The sequence below is a fragment of the Carassius auratus genome, chromosome 45 (genome assembly GCF_003368295.1).
Source record: "Carassius auratus strain Wakin chromosome 45, ASM336829v1, whole genome shotgun sequence".
NCBI lineage: Eukaryota > Metazoa > Chordata > Actinopteri > Cypriniformes > Cyprinidae > Carassius > Carassius auratus.
In genome coordinates, this window is record NC_039287.1 from 17,371,406 (window position 1) to 17,390,064 (window position 18,659).

The 18,659-nt window shown below is 37.7% G+C and overlaps 1 protein-coding gene across 7 annotated transcripts in view; it reads left to right on the top strand.

The window, feature by feature from the left end:
• The first annotated feature begins 149 nt into the window (after positions 1–149).
• The window catches only part of lama2 (laminin, alpha 2), a 176,130-nt gene continuing 157,620 nt past the window's right edge, over positions 150–18,659 (top strand). For 4 of the 7 annotated variants that reach the window (XM_026233847.1, XM_026233849.1, XM_026233848.1 and 1 more), the window contains exon 1: positions 150–307. In XM_026233847.1, coding sequence (XP_026089632.1) covers positions 241–307 — 67 coding nt within the window. In that variant the 5' untranslated portion in view covers positions 150–240. The remainder of the gene's footprint in view (positions 308–18,659) is intronic. The other 3 variants (XM_026233850.1, XM_026233851.1, XM_026233854.1) reach the window with 1 other exon arrangement.

An 18,659-nucleotide genomic window follows, 5' to 3' on the forward strand; every position in this document is an offset into this window, starting at 1 on the left:
CAATATTTTATGTTATTACAATTATTTGGAGATGTAATTACAGAATGTTTCAGTATTTTACAGTATTTGTGCAGGGAGAAGATGCTTTCAAGTTTTCCAGCAGAGGAATGTGATCTCGGGACGCCCCCTCCTCAAAGCGCCCGGGATTGGAGGGCTGTGCCAGACGAGCGTCCCAAACTTCCTAAAGTCGCTCGTGGAGTTTCGGACTGCTCCTGGACTGCAGAAGAGGCAGATCGGGACATGAACAGACTGTGTTTTCTCGTGCTCCTCGGGCTGCTGTGGCGGTGTGGTGGAGCTCAGCAGAGAGGTGAGTGGACCTACAGATCTCGCGTGTGCGTGTGTGTGTGTGTGTGTGAGGGAGCGCGCGCAGAGGAAAATGAGCGCGCATCACGCGCTGCCCGAATTCATGCTGCGATTTACTCGCCTGAAATATAGAATGTATGCCATTTTTTGTTAACTAGTGAAATAAATGTCTTTATTGTACGTTCCACTGACAGAATTCAAACGATGCCATACATTTTTTGAGTCTCCGTGACTTACTAGTGATATAATTAACAAGATAGCAACTGAACTCACATTACTGCATCAAACTGAGGGTTCAATGTTTAGTGGAACATAATTATTTAGCGCAGTTTCATTTAAATCAACCATCTGCATATTCCCATTATAGCTACAGTATTATATTTCTCTGTCTCTGCACTCTCTGCTCAACCCTGTTACGTGACATTGTCCAAAACAATAGCAATTTTAGAATTATGACTTATTTTTTGAGGACATGACTCAAACAGAGATATTTCCTTACTATATTTATCAGTATTTAATTACATTTATTCTTATATTGGCTCAATAGTTCAACTTTTTTTAATTCTACTTTTTTTTTGTCTCAGCACTTCATAAGATTATTAACAGAGAATAGAAATCTCCTCTGATCTTCAGCCCTGTTACACTGAAGCCACAGATGTCATGTTATTCGTTGTACTTTTAATATTACTTTTGTAATCTACTTTTATCATTATAATATGTGATTACAAGACAGCCAAACTGAGTGATACTACCAGATTTCATGCTGTTATCTATTTCAATTATTTACATTACAAACTTATTTCCACTTCAGCTTTTTTCTTAATTGTTTTCACAAGCAATCAGTTTAGCAGAAGTTGCAATATCCTTCAGTGAAATAACGGTCGATGTGCTCTCTCTCTTCTGACACGAGCAGTGGTCTACTTTCAGCTTTCTAACAAGCTTTCTTCACTGAGAACCCTTGAATAAAATCAATTTGTGAGCATCAACGCTGGCAGCGTGGAGTGGCCTTTTAATATCACGCTGCTTTAAAAGCTTTGTTAAGATAAATATTGTTTCATTTCTGAGAAAAAAAGAAGAAGAATGCCAACAAATGGAGGTGTTTCTCCATCCATGTTGAAAAACCTGCACAGCTGGCCACAGATCAATGGTAGTTTCTCAGCTGGAGCAGGACTCCTCCAGAATAGTGTCATTTTACAGGCGTTAATTTGACCATATTCAATTGTAAGACTTTGCTGCTAATCTGCATTGCTGCACTGAACAGCTGTGGACCTGCATGGAGATTCAGGTTGGCCTAAGCTGGTCTTTCTGCAAAACATGAGCAGTCTGATGTGCTGTCAGAGAGCTTTGTAGTCTCACAGACATCCAGCATCCTCACAAATCCCCAGAGAAAGCAGCAGTCAGAATATGCTTACATGTGTGATCCATCATGAGGCTTTTCCTCCTATCAAAGTCAGTTCTGGGTTACTGTGACTCTGTGGTTTGGGGCTCACAGACACACGAGGGCTGCTCAGTCACAGAGTCAGATTTATTTACTGTCAAGTGATTGTTCAGTTCATATGGTCTGCAGATGAAAGACATGACAGATCTGCAAATCATTTAAGGAAGCATGTCTATTTTTGTGGAAACCATGATACATTTTATTTTTCAGAATTCGTCGATGAATAGAAAGTTCAAAATAATTTTTTCATAAATGTCTTTACTGTCAATTTTGATAAATTTAGTGCATCCTTGTCAAGTACAATAATTAATTTCTTTAAAGCCCAGACTTTTGAATGGAAATGTAGATCGAGCTATAAAGAGAAACGCATCTTTGTGGCTATTATGCATGTTCAGGCTTTGTCTGAATAAAACACATTTCAGAATGCTTGAGGAGGAAAATCAATAGGTAATTCCACAACGCTGCCGATGAATAGCCCAGTCTGATCAGGTCTGACTTCATCCTGGTCACTGCTGATGAGCAGATGCTAAAAGTACGCTGTGATGGATTGTTTTCAATGTTTTACCGATTGCTTGATGTGGATTTGCTTGCACACCACAAGAATGGCCTCTAGGCTTATTTATGTTTGAGAGTATAATGACGGAAAAAGAAGCAGGGGAGAATCATTTAGTTTGATATTTTCAGCGTTCTTCTTTTGCAGGCGTTGTGGTGTGGTGCTCCATATTTTACTCTCCATCGTTCCCTGCAGACCCTCTGCAAAAATGACCTTTAGAGGTTCAGAAGCTATGCATTTGATACCTACAGATACTGTTTTATCACAGTGAAATCTCTGCGAAGACTCTCTTATCAAGAACCATTTTAAGTTAATGTGTCGTTGTGTGTTGTTCAGGTCCGTGTTCTGTTCTTAGATTCTTTGAGGCACAAGAATATAAATAATTTTCATACAGAGCAAGAGAATAAAAGTTTCTTCTATGGTTCTTACTGGACATCTGCTCACCCTCAATGCGTTCCCAAACCTGTATGACGTTCTTTCTTCAGTTCTTCATGTGTCGTTAACAGACTTGGAATGTACTGCATCTGTGGAGCACATGGACCTCTTGTATTTGACTTTTACAGAGCATGCTTCAGAGCATCCGTCCTAATTAATTGTCATTGTATGGAAAATAAGAGTGAGAGGATTCTTCCGAATGTCTCGTGTGGAGAAATGACAGAGTGTTTATGTTTTGATTAATTATTCTTTTCAGAATGCCCAATCTCTAGGTTATTGAAGCACACTTCAGTCAGTAAAGCTGAATAAACTCAGTGTGAATGCAGTGTGGACGCATAAGCAGAATCACAGAATGAAGCGAAGGGTTCTGACCTTTGACCTGCATTAGAATCATACGAGGAAGAGTGAAATCTCCGGACACACACACACACACACACACACACACACACACACGCTCCATGAATGTTTTCATAGGTGGCTCGTGGAGCTCCCGAGATTCATAACTCTCCAGGAAGTCCCTCTTTTCATCTTTTGCTGCTCCGCTGCTCTGTTGCTCTCCCTTCCCTGCGTGTGTCTCTCTCTTCACCTCTCAATCTTTGATGATGGATCCGGTTTCTTTCTCTGTCTCCTCTGTGTCTGTCCCTCCCTCTCTCTGTGGAGTTTACAGCAGTCTCTGGCGGTCCGGACTAACAGGAGCCAGTGGGAATCAGTTCTGATCTGATCCTCACAGTCGAGCAACACTATGATGTCTGCGACTGGGACAATGTTGGCATAAAGCTCTCTAATCCACATTTAAGAAGTACAGTTTAGCCTCATTTAGTTCATTTAAAAAAAGGACATGTTAATTCACGTGTATTTTAACTGCAATTTAATGAAAATGCTGTATAGTATAAGTTTATATTAAATTAGCTCACCTTCAGTGTGCTTTTCTGACCTGCTTGTGTATTTTTATATGTAATTAATGCTAAATATACTGGCAAGCATTGGTAGCCTAAAATATATGTCTCAGTGTGAGACATATCTCTTCTGTGCAGACGCCTCCTCCAGTTAACGCCATAGCTGGAGGAGAATGATGAAGATGTTAAACGTGTGTGTGTGTGTGCTCAATGAGCCTGTTTGAGTGTGTGTGTGATTGAAAGTGAGAGCGCAGCTAACATTGTTATTACTCTCGATTTCATTTTTCAGAAAATATGATTGAATTCATAATACTTCACAAGATATATGAGGCAGCAGTCATGCTGTTAGCCGAGGAGAGAAAATGCTTATTATATTTGGCTTATGAATTTTGCCACGTATTACAAATGTAATGTGTGCGCTGCGTCTGAGACCTACGACAAAGCAAATGTTAAGAGGCGCGGAGGTATGAAATATGAATGCTGTCTGCACGCGTGGCTTTCTCATATCGCGCTGTGCCGTTTATCAGAGGTGATGTACTGCGGTGGAAATGTCATGTGACGCAGGGTGCTCAAAGCCAGGGTTTTGATTGGTCCATGCATTAAGTTTGACATTTCAAGAGTCGTTGACCAGCAGACAAACGCTGATCAAAAATACAGTAAAAACTGTGAAATATGCTTACAATCTCAAACAGCTGTTTTCTGTGTGAATCTGTGCTAAAGTGTAATGTATTCCTGTGATGCTCCGCTGTATTTTCAGCATCATTCCTCCAGTCTTCAGTGTCACATGATCTTCAGAAATCAGAATAATATGATGATTTACTGCTCAAGAAACATGAAGATTATTATCAGTGTTGAACACAGTTGTGCTGCTCAATATTTCTGTGGAAATTGTGATACATTTCATTGTTTCAGGATTCACAGATGAACAGAAAGTTGAAAAGAACAGCATTTATTTGAAATAGAAGTCTTTTGTAACATTGTACATATATACACTGAATAACAGTGTTCATTTCTTCCAAAGTACCTCAAACACTGAACATTTGAGTATATGATTTATTATAAATTATACAAATATATTGCATTAAATCTAGGAATAGTTTATGTCCTGGAGAATAATGACAGAAAATATTTACATTTGATTGAATTTAGCAACATATTCAATGTTACTGTTTCAGAAAGATTGATGCAGAAAATGAAAGTTTTCTTGCTTTTCAGGAAGTCTAGTTACTTGACTGGCTGTATTTGCTGTGGCTTCTCTTGTAAACCATTAATGCAGTATTGCATCATCTTTTAGGCAGAGACCGTCATCTATAGATGCATGGTGGAGTATTGTTCTGGAGTCTGTTGATCCATCGGTGTTTGTCCCACTCTCAGTGACTTTGAGCTTGGTATTATTCTGAATAGATTGTGTTATTGTTGAGGACAGATGTGGGCTTTAATGTCCTGAGTTCCTGCTTTTCTCTGCTCTGCTGTTCATTCTGCAGCTGAAAATGTTTCCAGCACTGACCTAGCCAATATTCATCCTTGAATGAGGCACTTTTGTGTGTTATTCAGTTGAGACCCATGAAGGTTAAATGAATAAATCACCCCAAAGTGAAAATTCTGACATTATTTAGCCACACTCATGTCCTTCCAGCTCGTTTCACATGAATATCACACATGAAATGTTCATTTGAAGCACAGTTCTGGGAGCTGATTCAGTTTTGCATTGTAAAGTAAAACATAATAGCTTAACCTTAACACGTTTAGTGATTTCCAGCTGGAGGATATTTCATAACAGAGCAAGAGATCTTGTGTAACGGCATATTCTGTCTTCTAGAATGAAGTGCATGGAATAACACTGTAAAATGAACATTGCATTGGCTCAGACGTATAGCCATTCAGCGCTCCTTTGCCGTGTATTTCAGCATGAGGTTAGTCAGGCCGTCAGTGGTCTATTACCCAGCAGCCCTCATTTACACACTCCTGTCCTGCAGTAGGCTTGATTACCTGCTTGATTCATGGGAAATAAAAGCGTATCAACAACACACAAGCATCTGGTGGCTCGTTCCCGTCTTTGCTGCACCGCCGGCAGTGGAGCGATTGCTAAAAAAATGTCGACCTAAAAATGATTTCTGTTGTAAATGTGCACCTATATTTTGAACTAGGTATTCATGAAGAAAAGTGTTTTCCGCTGCCTATTCCTGTTGTTTCTCAGAGGACTTCTACTGTGCATTTACTGTTTTAGACCTTGATTAACCCTTGTGCTGTGCTGAAAGTCCTTCGCCTAATTTGGTGTTCACAAATGTCCGGCTTACAAATAATTGGGTCTTTTGTTGCACTATATTATCACCAGATGTTGGATGGGTGCTTTTTGTAGTTTTGTAGTTTTTGTAGTTCTTTTTGGAGCTGATTTATCATAGGCCTCACTGGCCTGAGCTCATGCACCACAGATTTTGATTGAGAGAAAAAAATATTATTTGTAGATAATTTTGCCAATATTTACACAAAAAACTGAGGTGCGTGAGCTCAGATCAATGAGGCATATGGCCATTCAGTCCCAAAAAGAAACACAAAACTGAAAGGAAACAAGTTAATAAAAAGATTGAATGCAGTGATAGTATTTCATAATGGAACGCAACACGAGGGTCAAGAACTTAAGAAAGGTTGAGCGGCATATGAGGATATTACATCTAATAATAAAGTCAACCGATTCAACATTTTCTAGCATGTGGAAAACAGTCAAAATACGGAGTGAGTAGATGTGACTAGTCGTGTAGGTATGTCAGGTGAGGTCTTTTATATTCAGCTAGAACATCTTTCGTTCAGTGTCATCTGAAGGTAGATTGTTTAAGTTGTATTCACGGAGCTGGGATGGGACGGAGCGGCGTGATTCACCTCACAGACACGCGGCTCAAACTCCAGGGACGCGAGAGGAGGAAATGACTCTGGCCTGCTGAAATGGATTTAACAGATGGACGTACGTTGTGTTCTTGGAGGAGGTGGGCTTGACAAGAACAGTCTGTCCGAGATGTGCACAGTTCTGCTGTTCTCACAAGGGCCTATTATATGCTGGGAACGTGTGGAAGTGTGTGTGTGCTGGGAGACACACACAACTACTCTCTCTACACTGATGCTGTGAATGTGGAATCGTGTGTAGGTGTCTTTCTCTGTAAGAACGGCTTTCTGCAAAACATCCTCAAGCTCAAGCAAACCTACACATTCCTGAGCAGTTTTATTTCATGTTTATTTCATGATTGCGTAGCCCATGTGAAATTAAATACAATATGAATGATATGTTGCTGAATATTGATGAGGTGTTGATATGAACAGTGCTTGTGAAAAATTAGGAAACATTGTGGTTTTAAAAGTTTTTAGTGAAGTATATTCTGCTTACGAAGGTTGCATTTATATATATATATATATATATATATATATATATATATATATATATATATATATATATAAGAGGGTCTTATAAGAGTAAAACAGTAATATTGCCGAATATTATTACAATTTAAAATAACTGTTTTCTATGTGAATATATATTTTAAAATGTAATTTATTCCTGTGATCAAAGCTTAATTTTCAGCATCGTTACATTACAGCATCATTGTCACATGATCCTTTTTTATTAAATAAATGCCAGTCTTGGTGAACAGAAGTGACTTCATTAAAAACATTTAAAGATCATAACATTTCCTAGCCTTTGATAAATACTGTAAATATGGATGGCCATACAGTATGTTAATGAGCTCATTGATGTGTTGTCATAATCATCAGGATTTCTAAAGAAATAGTTTTTCAGTTAAATTTTTGTATATGTTCTGGATAAGGAAAATAATGTGATTTAACAAAGTAACAGATGAAATAATAGCGGTATATACATAGAGCCAGATTTATTAACAGCTTGTGCCAGTTCAAACTCTCTTTTGGCATTAAAAACTACTGTCAAGATTTACTAAAGACACATCAGTAATCAAAATGTGTTTCTGCAGATGATCTTATTGCGTATGCAGTTGTTGAAGTTTCCCTTTTCACATTTATGGGCAGAGAGAATTTGAATGAATCACACAGAGTGATTTACGAAGGATGGATAGTCAGTTTACTGGTATTTGCACCGTTATTTAACACCTCAGAAAAGCAGGTATTTTCGCATTTTGCACTAGCTATGGCTGCGATAGTTGATCATTTGGATAATATAGCAATAGAGTGCCAAAAAGTTTGTTTCTGAACATCTGACACACAATGAACCAAATACCTCAAATACCTCCAAAAACAGCTAATGGTACATTTATCAAAGACACAATGGTGCTGGAGCAGATTGGCTTCTCTCGAGGGCACAGTGATGGTCTCAAAGTCTTCAGTTCAGTTCATCAGCCGAGATCTAAACACACTTCTACCACCGATCCTGTAAGAGCAGCACTCAACCGCTCGATCATAGAGGACCGGAGGACCCAACATACGGGCCAGGAGCCTAGAAAACCACTGGACTCAAGTACTGCACACAAAGCATCAAATGGCTTCAGAAGACTAATATAATACATTCAGAATAGTGTAGGGAAATCCTTGAACACCTTGCTGGTGTGGAACGAAATGATGATAAGTAAAGGATGACAACTGTCACTTTTCTGTGTATTGGAGACCGCTGTATGACAGCATGTCTGCAGGGAGAAGATCTGAACTCAGAAAGCAAGACTACATCCTCTCACTTCCCCCAAAATATGTCCTACTGTTTCATATGGACCCCATTAAGAAAAAAGCAGCTCTAAGAGAACAGACTCCCAGTCTAGCGGCTCTGAAGGCTGTTGACATTCCCTCATGCATTGAACTCAGTGAAACAAAGCAGCACCTTTACTGTGTTTCCCTCAGGTCAAGTGACCTCATTTGACCTCATTTGCCTTTGACCTTTAAAAGCACAGAAAACGATCACTGGACTACTGCGATAGACTGAACCTGAGTCACAAAATGACATGATTCTGTAATGATATCTACATGCAACACTCTCCATATGGAGGTCAAAGAGCTGCATATAAGGTGAGTTGAAGTCCTGCCATGAACGAGCCGTAATCCACTCTTCAGCGTGTTAAACAGTGGACTCATTCCTTCTCAAATTCAGAGTTAGATGTTAATCAATTCACCGCTCCACATCCTGCCATAATTGTCAGGCCTTTTTATGGAAGTACTTTATGTGTTCTGCTCGTCTAAAGAGCATAAAAGAAAAGAACGGATGAAAGGAAATTCTGTTTATAGTCCGATCCAATATTTTCTCTTTCTTGTACCATCATGCTTCCTCACACTATTGTCCTCAGAGTTTAAAACGTTACTAAACATTAACCAGGTTTCCAGTTTCTAGCATGCTTTGCATAGAACTGTATAAGGCAACTTTTAAAAGAGTTTCTGTAATGTTGAAGTTTTTGTGGTTACCATTGTGATGAAAATATAGCACATGAATGTACTGTAAACACTACATTGACTCTATAAATTGGTTTCAGGACCACAAATCCATTGATTTCAACTTTTTATTTTTTTATTTTTTTTATTTTCAAGCACTTAACTTAGAAATGTGTTTAGATTACAAATTATTAAGTCGTGTAGGCATGCACACCGCATTAAAAAAAAAGTAGCTTTTTCTCTCATAGATCGCTATTAAATATCACAAATAATTACAAAGAAACGATAAGTAACACATTGAACTAAGCATGAAATTTAACATGAAATAGTATTTTCTCATAAAACAAAATAACTAAATAATAATAATAATAATAACTTTTACAGTGCAGTTTTGTGCTTTATTGGGCAGAATTATATCATATAAATAAAGCACCAACTGCTCACACAATGGATGATTTGCTCTCCATACTATGTATTACAGTAAAAAGAAATCCATTGTAATTTCATAAATTCAGATACTCTAGCTGTTTTATAAGCAGATGTGGTTTCTTTTTAACTTAAAGAAATGTCTTATTAAACACTGAATGCTCAGACTAGTCCTTCAAAGGCACTTCAATCTCCCTTTTAAGTGACACGTGTGCCAAGCTCAGCATGGTATGTAAAAGGTTTGGGAACTGTTCCAACGCTTAGACTTTACAGAAGTTTCCATATTTTGTTTGTATGTCATATCCAAACCCTGTTCCTTCCTGTGTGGGTTAATGTGTCCAGAGAGAATAGGGATCCTAAAGCTAAAACAGTCTCTCAGTAGAAGAAGTCGTAGTAGTTTTTTGAAACACTGCCCATCATTTGCTCAATCAACCCCTAGATAAGACTCAAGCCTGCTCGAATGTGTTTGTGTTGGCAAGACAGCAGTATGAGGAAACGGTAAGCACGTCTACCTTCAGAAACCTTGCCGGCAAAGTTATAAACACCACCTGCAACCATTATGCTACAGATGTCTGATTCTTCAGAGGACCCAGACTGATGTAGAAATATGTCGAGGAGTGATCCATCACATGAACTTTACAGCTCAGCTGATCTAAATAAATCAAGCCATAACTGAGCAAAGATCGCAGGGTCCTGTGGTGCCAGCTGAGCAGCTGTTATTAAAATAAATGGAAATGGAAAGGATTGCTCTCTCCCAGTATATTAGACCCGTTAATAACACAGGAAAGAAAATTACATTTCATGGGGTCTTGTTTGTTCTCTTCCTGGAATAATTACTGAAATTGTCTTTAGCATTTCCGCTTCAGGAAACTACTGAACCATAGTTTGACCCAAGAGGACACTTCCAGCATTTGGAGTAATAGAGTTAGCTGCGGAGTAACAGTGCCTTGCCTCCTAAAGCAGTAGTAACAACAGCAAAACTAGAAACACACACACACACACACACTCTACTGATTTACTGCCATCAGCACCTCTTGAACACTAGTCAACGTATGAACTGATTTATATCAGAGCAGGGATTCACTTAGCAAAGTGCCATCATTTGTTTTCCATTTGCCTATTCGAAATGAAAACCATACCTCAGAATACCATAATGTGCAAATTATACCAAAATATACATAACTTCAAAAATTCCCAATTATGTCTGTTCCTTGTTTGCCAAGGTTTGACATTAAAAGCAATAACAGTCTTAGTGAGCATGCTTCAGTTCTTGACACCTTCTGAGAAAGAAGTGGTTGTGTAATATAAATGTTTGGACAAAAATACAAGACGCACATTTCACCTTTTTTAACCTACCTGCTTTAATTACAACTGCATTCACGTTTGCTCAGTTCTTTAAAAACTGAGGAACAGATGCTGCCCATTGATATTAAGTTGTAAATAGCTGGAAATGTTCCTTTAAATAGACATTTGCTATGCTTCAAAAAAAAAAAAAAAAAAAAAAAACACTCTTCACTTGTGGTATCATAAAGCATGTAAATCTTCCTCCATATGTCACAGCTCAGCCATTTGTGCTCACTGAAATCTAAGTGTATTCACGTTCATGTCTCTGTGGAGCTACTGATAGACTCTTGGAGAGCGGTGCTGTTAGTTTGCAGTATCACAGGGCTTTTGTGTCTGACCCGTCACACCGAGCTTGACCCCTCTGTCTCTATCAGCTGTGAGTTTTAGAGCCATGTCATAGTAACACGTTTAACACTGCTTTTATTTATGGGCAAATGCTGGGACCTTTATGAGGGCAAATTATCTAACCTTTTATCTGTCCCTATGTAACTTTTTAAATTTAATATGTAAATTAATATAATAATGTAATCAGTATCAAAAGAAAAAAAACTGCATTGCAAAGGTAAAGCTTTATCTGCATCTGAAGTGGCATTTAGATTTACACAGACTGCTTAGTGCAGCTCAGCAATGCCATGAATGCATTTACAGTGTCGTTAGCATAAATTATGCAATGAAATTAATTTTTTAAATATACAAATATAATGAATATAGATATATGAAATGATGGCAAAAAAAAAAATAAGTTACACTTGTTACATTTACCCCCGTTTTATTTTTATATTTTCATGGACTCTTATTTTGTTTCTCTTCAGTTCATGTTTCCTTTGTTCTCTTTTCCTGCCACTAGTTAATCACCATGATTTTTGATTAGGCCTAATTAGATCACCCCTGTTTGTATTCTGGTGTTTTTCAAGTGAAATGCTCACACAAGTGGAAAGGAGGTCGGTCCACCTCACTTAATCCCAAGTTGAGAATTCAAGATGGCTGCTCCTTAAATGAAAAATAAGGGCAAGCTATAAATACTATAATAATAATAAAGCTTCTTAGCCATATACTCATTACTGCCCAGCTTCTATCTGTGAACATGTTGTTACGGTGTATATGAGTGTCTGCAGTTACAAAACATAATGCTCTGTTTTTGCTAACACTGCTATGCTAACATGAGTAAAAACCACTTCAGAGGTCAATGGCATGCTGCATATGTCCCTCAGGTTGTTCTGTTCCTTGGTCGGGTGTTGTTGTGTTCTACATGCGACTTCGTTTTTTATAAGCAAATTACCTAGTTTTGTTTAATAAATAACTTTTTTGTTACTTGAACCTTTTTTGGACATTCTTCTTCTTCTTTGGACTGAAATGTGACAATACTTTAATTTTTTTATTAGATTCTAACTGTTTTAAGATTAAGAATTAGCATCTGGTTTAAGGCTGTTCTGTTAGACAGATTTGATATTTCACTCTCAGATAGAAAACTGTACAGATGACCATGCTAGACGCTAGCGGTATGTAAATGTAGTTATATGCAATAGAATGACCTCTCTCTGAAGTGACTTCATTGTGAGCTGTTAAAGGACATTATTACATGGAGTTATACAGATGTGAAATGCTTGTAGATTCTCTAACAAGGTATAAACAAAGGGGTATTGCTCCACGACAAAGGCAAATTGCATCTTTTTTTCATTTGTTGTGTGTGTGTGTCCACAGCTGCATGTGTTTATGTGCGTGTATTGCTTCACTTGCAGAAATTCTTGACCTGATTGTCCTGAACCCCAAGTAAAAAAAAGAAAAAAGCTGTCTAGACAGTTTGTGCCCTTTATGTGTGTGTGTTTGCAACCCAGACTGCAATTCTAATCTGCACGGTTTCCTGTTTATATGAGTGGAGATGGTGTCAGGAGCCCCGGGGGGAGTTGTTAGGGCTGTTTCCTTCTCCAGTCATATCATAAACATAAACGCGTTAAAAAACACCCAGTTTTATTCCTGTGAGATAACATGTTCAGTGGAGACCCACGGATGTTTCTTTATCATTTCTGGTGTATGTTTGACAGATAGGATGCACTTTCCATGTAAACAGAGTACAAAAGGCTAGAAACCTGTTTTCTTTTCTACAGACGGCCAGTGAAAGGGCTGCTTTATTTTCAGAAACCATTTACCATGCACCTCAGGAGGTCAAACTATATATTATATGAGCTGTCGATTTTGGATGTGTTTTGTTGTTTATACAACCCCATGGACGTGATGTCATTTCCTGTGTGTCATCATGGTGCAAAAAAAAAAAAAAAAAACACAGTGGCTGTGTCTAAAATCACATACTCTCAGAGTATGTACTTCTTTAACAACAATTAAAGGGTATGTTTAATGTAGTGTGAATGTAACCCAGGCATACTGCGTCTGTCAAGTTGTATCGCTTTAATGCTAAATCCTCTCCTGTGGACTCATGGGATAGTGCAGTGTCCACTGGATGTGCATCTCAAAATCTCTAGTATTTTCACATACTGTTTTTAACTTACTACTAGTGCTGGGTTGATTAATTACAAATTGTTGTACATTATGGAAACTGTAGATAGTAACATGTTTTAAACTTTTTAAATTACTTTTTTTTTTTTATCAAACATGTTTTAAACCAAATTGATATAAAAAGCAACGAGAAAGTAAATATATTTTAATTTTTTATATCAATATTATAAGATGCATTGAACACGACATTACACCAGGGTTTCTAAAACTGGATTAATGTAATATCTCTAGTGGGATTGTGAGGTGATATAAAGCAAGTAATTAAAGAAATCATAGTCATAGAAAATCATAGAAATGAAATCACAGCTATGCATCATCAGTAACTTGCATAATTATTTTTTCCATAATTGCTTGATAGGTGCTTTTCCTCCCAAATTAAGAAGCATGGAACACAAAATTATTTACACAACATTTGTTGATTAAAGCTAAAAGGTATGACACAGTAGGATTTTTAGAAAGGATAATAATAATAACTGAAGTGAGAAACAGGAAACAGAAATACTGCAAAATAATAATAATAACGTTATGACTAAACTAGACGAAATAACGTTATGACATTTAGTGTCGTCTCGTTTTGGTCACAAAAATGAAGATACATTTTAGCATAGTTTTATTTTGTAAAACACATTTAGTCTCATTTTTATTCGTCAACAATATTGCATTATACATTTAATTATAGTCTTTGTCACATGCCCAGCATTTACGTTGCGTCCCGACTCGTCAAGTGATAAAGGTTCGTTGATGATGTAATTTAGTCATAATTTTCACTGACGAAAGCAACACTATATGTGTGTCATTCAGTGTGATTCTGCCTATCCTGCCATCACTAACTGCATGTTAATTAATAACGAATTGTGATTGGGTAGTAATTTTGTCCTATGACGAGACTGCTACTCGCTCTGATCTCCCAATCGTAAAGGCATTTTGAAATATGGGACAAAACCTTTTCTTAAAGGGGTCATATGATGCTACATGCAGATTTACAAGTAGTTTAACTAAAATGTGTGTTGGCAATGTGTACACAATCACTCTAAAATGATAAAATCCATTCACTGGATTTTGTTTAATCTGCTCCAATCTTTAGCCCTTTTTTAAATCGAGCCGATCTCTGATGCCCCTCCCATGATAGTTTGATTGACAGTAGCGTTTCAGCACAGACTGGACTGCTGTCTTACCGTAGACCTGCTGAACACGAAGTGGATTACATTTGTTTTTGAAGAGAATGCGCCCCCGATCTACATAAATGCATCTATGTCCATGCGAATCATTCGTGATCCAAATTCACCTACAGAAAAAGTGAGTATATTATTTTTTTATGAATCTTTGCTAATCGCCTTTCTTAATAATGTGCTAATTAGCAAGTTTCACCATGAATGTGGCTACAGTAAACAGTCTCTTAGAGGGCAGCTCGGATGAGAGGTGCAGGGTAAGCAGAGTTCATTAACATTTAAAGGAAAATGCTACAAAACTGTGTGCTCTGAAAAGAGCTGTTTTTGGCAGGGTAAAAATGGGTGTTTTTTACACTACCATTGAGAAATTTTATAGAATACATTGATACAACATTTTAAAATGTTCTCTGATCACCCCAGAGTTTGTATGCAAAGTTTAATCTCAAAATACCCCACAGATATTTTTTTAAAGCTTCTTGAAATTTCCACTTTTAGGGTTTGAACCGAACGCTCTGTTTACACTCTGGTGCTCCCGCCTCACTTCCACTTTGTCTTCTCTAATTCTCTTCTGCCTATCCTTGTGGTCTTGCCTTCTGGAACTTGTTTGCTGGTTGCCCTTGATCCTGCCCGGTATTGTTTCTGCCTCTGTCATTCCTCTGATGTCCCTGCTACTGTCGTTTGACCAATGCCTATTGTTGACCTTGCTTTATTCAATAAAGTGCTGCAAATGGATCCACTTGCTTCTGACCGATCATTAAAGTGGGAGTGTTTTGTTGCGAAAACCTGGTAACCCTGCTCCGGTTCCCTTCTCAGACGAGTGCGGAGCTTCAAGAGCTCATGCTCATGGGCATACCGGTCTTATGTTGACCGTGTTACTGACCTCACACATTGCTACCAAACACAATTTTTAACTACCACATTCTTATTCATGATTATTCTGGTAGCGTGTTAAGGCAGTATTAGTGAAAACAATGGTAGTTTTAGCAATATTAGCATTACAGAGAGCCAATAAGCTCTTTTGGAAAACAGAATATGAAATGTGATGCTTACTTTGTCTGGAGCCTGGACATTTGCGCACAAAGCACTGGTATGCACAACTCCGGCGCTGAACTGACCCTCGTTTATGAAGCAATCCGGTGTAAAATGTTAGCACACGTGTATAGGACCTTTTTTTCTGGGACAAATTTAGCCATTTACTGTCATGAAATGTAACCATCGTGTCCTCAGTGGTCTATGGAGATTCCTATGTTCATTGGTGCATCCCAACACACAACACTTTTAATGCCTCTTTGGCGTGACATTGTGTCTCCAGCAGCGACAGCAGGAGAACAGTAATGATGGACCGCTGCTCCTCACTCAGGGCTGTGTATATGCTGATAGGGCAGAGAGTGTCACAAATGGACGGGACTTTCAGAATCAGAATCAGAATCAGCTTTTATGTTGTCATATTCTGGATCTACTTGTGTGGAGAGACTGTTAATGTTTGTTTGTTTTTTTTAAAACAATGAGTGAGTGTATTTTTAACATTACAGACTGGTTGTTTTCACACATTGCGGCCACACAACTGTGTTCAAACAGCTTATAAAAGTGATTTTTGCATTATATGGTGCCTTTAACCATACAATGTTACAGACTTTTCATTAAGGCCCTAAATAATCATATAAACTTGTCGAAATTGACCTCCTCTTGTATTATTCTTTCAGAAAATTCCTGCCATATGCACATAAACTGACAGTCAGCACTGATAAGCTACTACTAAATATTGTAGAAACGTAATTTTCTTTAAACTTGCTTTGTAATGATATGTATCGTAAAAAGCGCTATACAAATAAACTTGAATTGAACTGAATTGAATTGAAAAATGAGCATCCTATGACCCCTGTAATAAGAGGGGACACAAAAAATAGCACCAAAATACAGGACTGGCCCAGGAAAAACAGGATGTCTGGTCACCCTTGTCCTAGAGAGTCTCTATCCTGCAGTTTAATATCTTCAACCCTAAAAACAGAAAAAGAAAAACACTCACATGCCTATAGCCTTAGTAATCCTGAAGACACTGATGAGCTGGTTCAGGTGTGTTTGATTAGAGTTGGAGCTAAACCACACACTCGCATACCCCTGAACTTCTACAGAAGAAGAAAGTATGCGATGGAACAAGAATTACGAAATGGCTGAGACACAACACGTTTAGTCCCTATGCAGACAAATATTTGCTTACAATTACCTTTCATTTTTCTCCATAAAAATGTATGTAATCTTTTTCTTTAGTGCATACTTTTCTGTGCATGTCATGATATGTGTCTCACACTTTAAAAAACATGGATCTAGCAATTCCTTTTATTTTTCCTTATTTTATATTTCCTTGATTTGTTCCCCGTTTGTGGAAAGAGCCAGATATTTACTTGTGCTATCAGAGCTCATAAGAAATATAAAATCAAATGAACTGCAAAAGAACTGTTTTGCCACTTTAAAGGCAGAACTGTATTGTATGTGTAAGTTTGTGTGAAGTGCTGTGCTGCTGTATTTGGCTGTGATGGAGTTTTTTTTCGGCTAGATTGATGTCCATGTGTGCTTCAGTAGCTCTGTGTGATGACTGATGTTTGTGTTTGCCAGGAGATGCAACCTTGACTGTGATAAAGCACAGAGCTGCCTTCAATATACGGTTACTTCCACAGAATCAAATTTTGATCAAGACGGGTCCAGAGATAAGAAGCAGAGAGGAAAATACAGTTGAAATATTAAAAATAGGAGCAAATAATACCTGTATGTATGTAAAAATGCGTATGTTGATGACGCTTAATCATAATTGTACGTTAATTCACTTTATTTATAGAGCACTTTACAACTGCACCTGTAGACCAAAGTGCTGTACAATCAATTACATTTCAATTTACATTTCAATTTAACATCCTCATCTTCTTTGTTGTGCTTTTATTTGGTTTCATTATTCCTTTGCTTGTTGGTTAACCAGGGACATTATAGAGCAGAGACGGGCCAGTGGTGTGACATGAAAAGGAGGAATAACACCTAATAAATGTCCTGAACGTTTTGCTATATTTTAGATTGCTGAGTTTACATTGACACAACATTCTGACTAACAGTTTTGAGGTTTTGGTCTATCCCCATTATGTTTTGTTTTGTATGCAGATGTATAGAAAATACCAAGATGGCTGCCGAGTAAACTGACTTGCCTAAAAGGGACTTTGATGTGTCTAAACTTAACAAGAAAGTATGTGTAGTACACAACCCTCAAAATTCCCGAAAAAATGGCTTTGCCCACATCAAAATCAGTCTGGCTGTTTTGATGGGTTTTAATCAGAGCCAGTTAATTCAAGTTAGTTAGGGCTTTTCAAACAGTGTTTATAGAGTAGAAAGATATTACTTTGTATCCGATACTGTATCCAAACAAGTTTCATTTTTTTACAAACATATTCACACACTCACACATACATACTGTACTTACATGGGCTAAAATTGAATTAATGTAACTGTTAGAAACAGAGAATAAAGCTGTTGAAAGGAATCAGTTAACCAATCAGCAGTGGGTCTACAGCTGATTCTAAACCTCTGTTTCGTTTATTAAATGTACGATACTAGCATGCCTTGGTCACTGGATGCAGTCTGGATGTAAGGTTACATTAACCAATGGTTCTATCAGAAAGCATGCATAAAACAATATACAATACAGAAGAAGATATACACAAACAGTATTATAAATTGAACAGTATTATATATTATTATATACTGCATATGACCTGGAGATACACATGTTTTTACATAGAAAGGCTTTGTTAAGATTTAATGAAAGAAGTCTTCATGTTGACAGTCACCATCCACTAAACCACAGAATCTGACAGAAGCACACACACACGTGTAGAGTCAGGGGGCGGCAGGGGAACAGGATGTTCTGATGGTAATTTCAGCTCTGCTTATGTCCTGTTCATCTCTCATATTACACACGGAAGCGCAGCGGTCCTGCAAACCCTGCACTCATAATGAAATCAAAATATAGAGATATGTGTGTGTGTGTGTGTGTCTCCAAAGCCAACAGAACCAGTGCAAGCCTGCTTCATAAGAATAAACAAGTAATGAAGAAAAAGAAGAAAGGAAGAAAAAAGGGAATAAAAGCATGTCCACTTGCAAATTACAAGTCTCATTATCCTCTATTAAGGAAGTTGTTCATCTTTAAGTGCCGTTCCATGTTTTGTCGC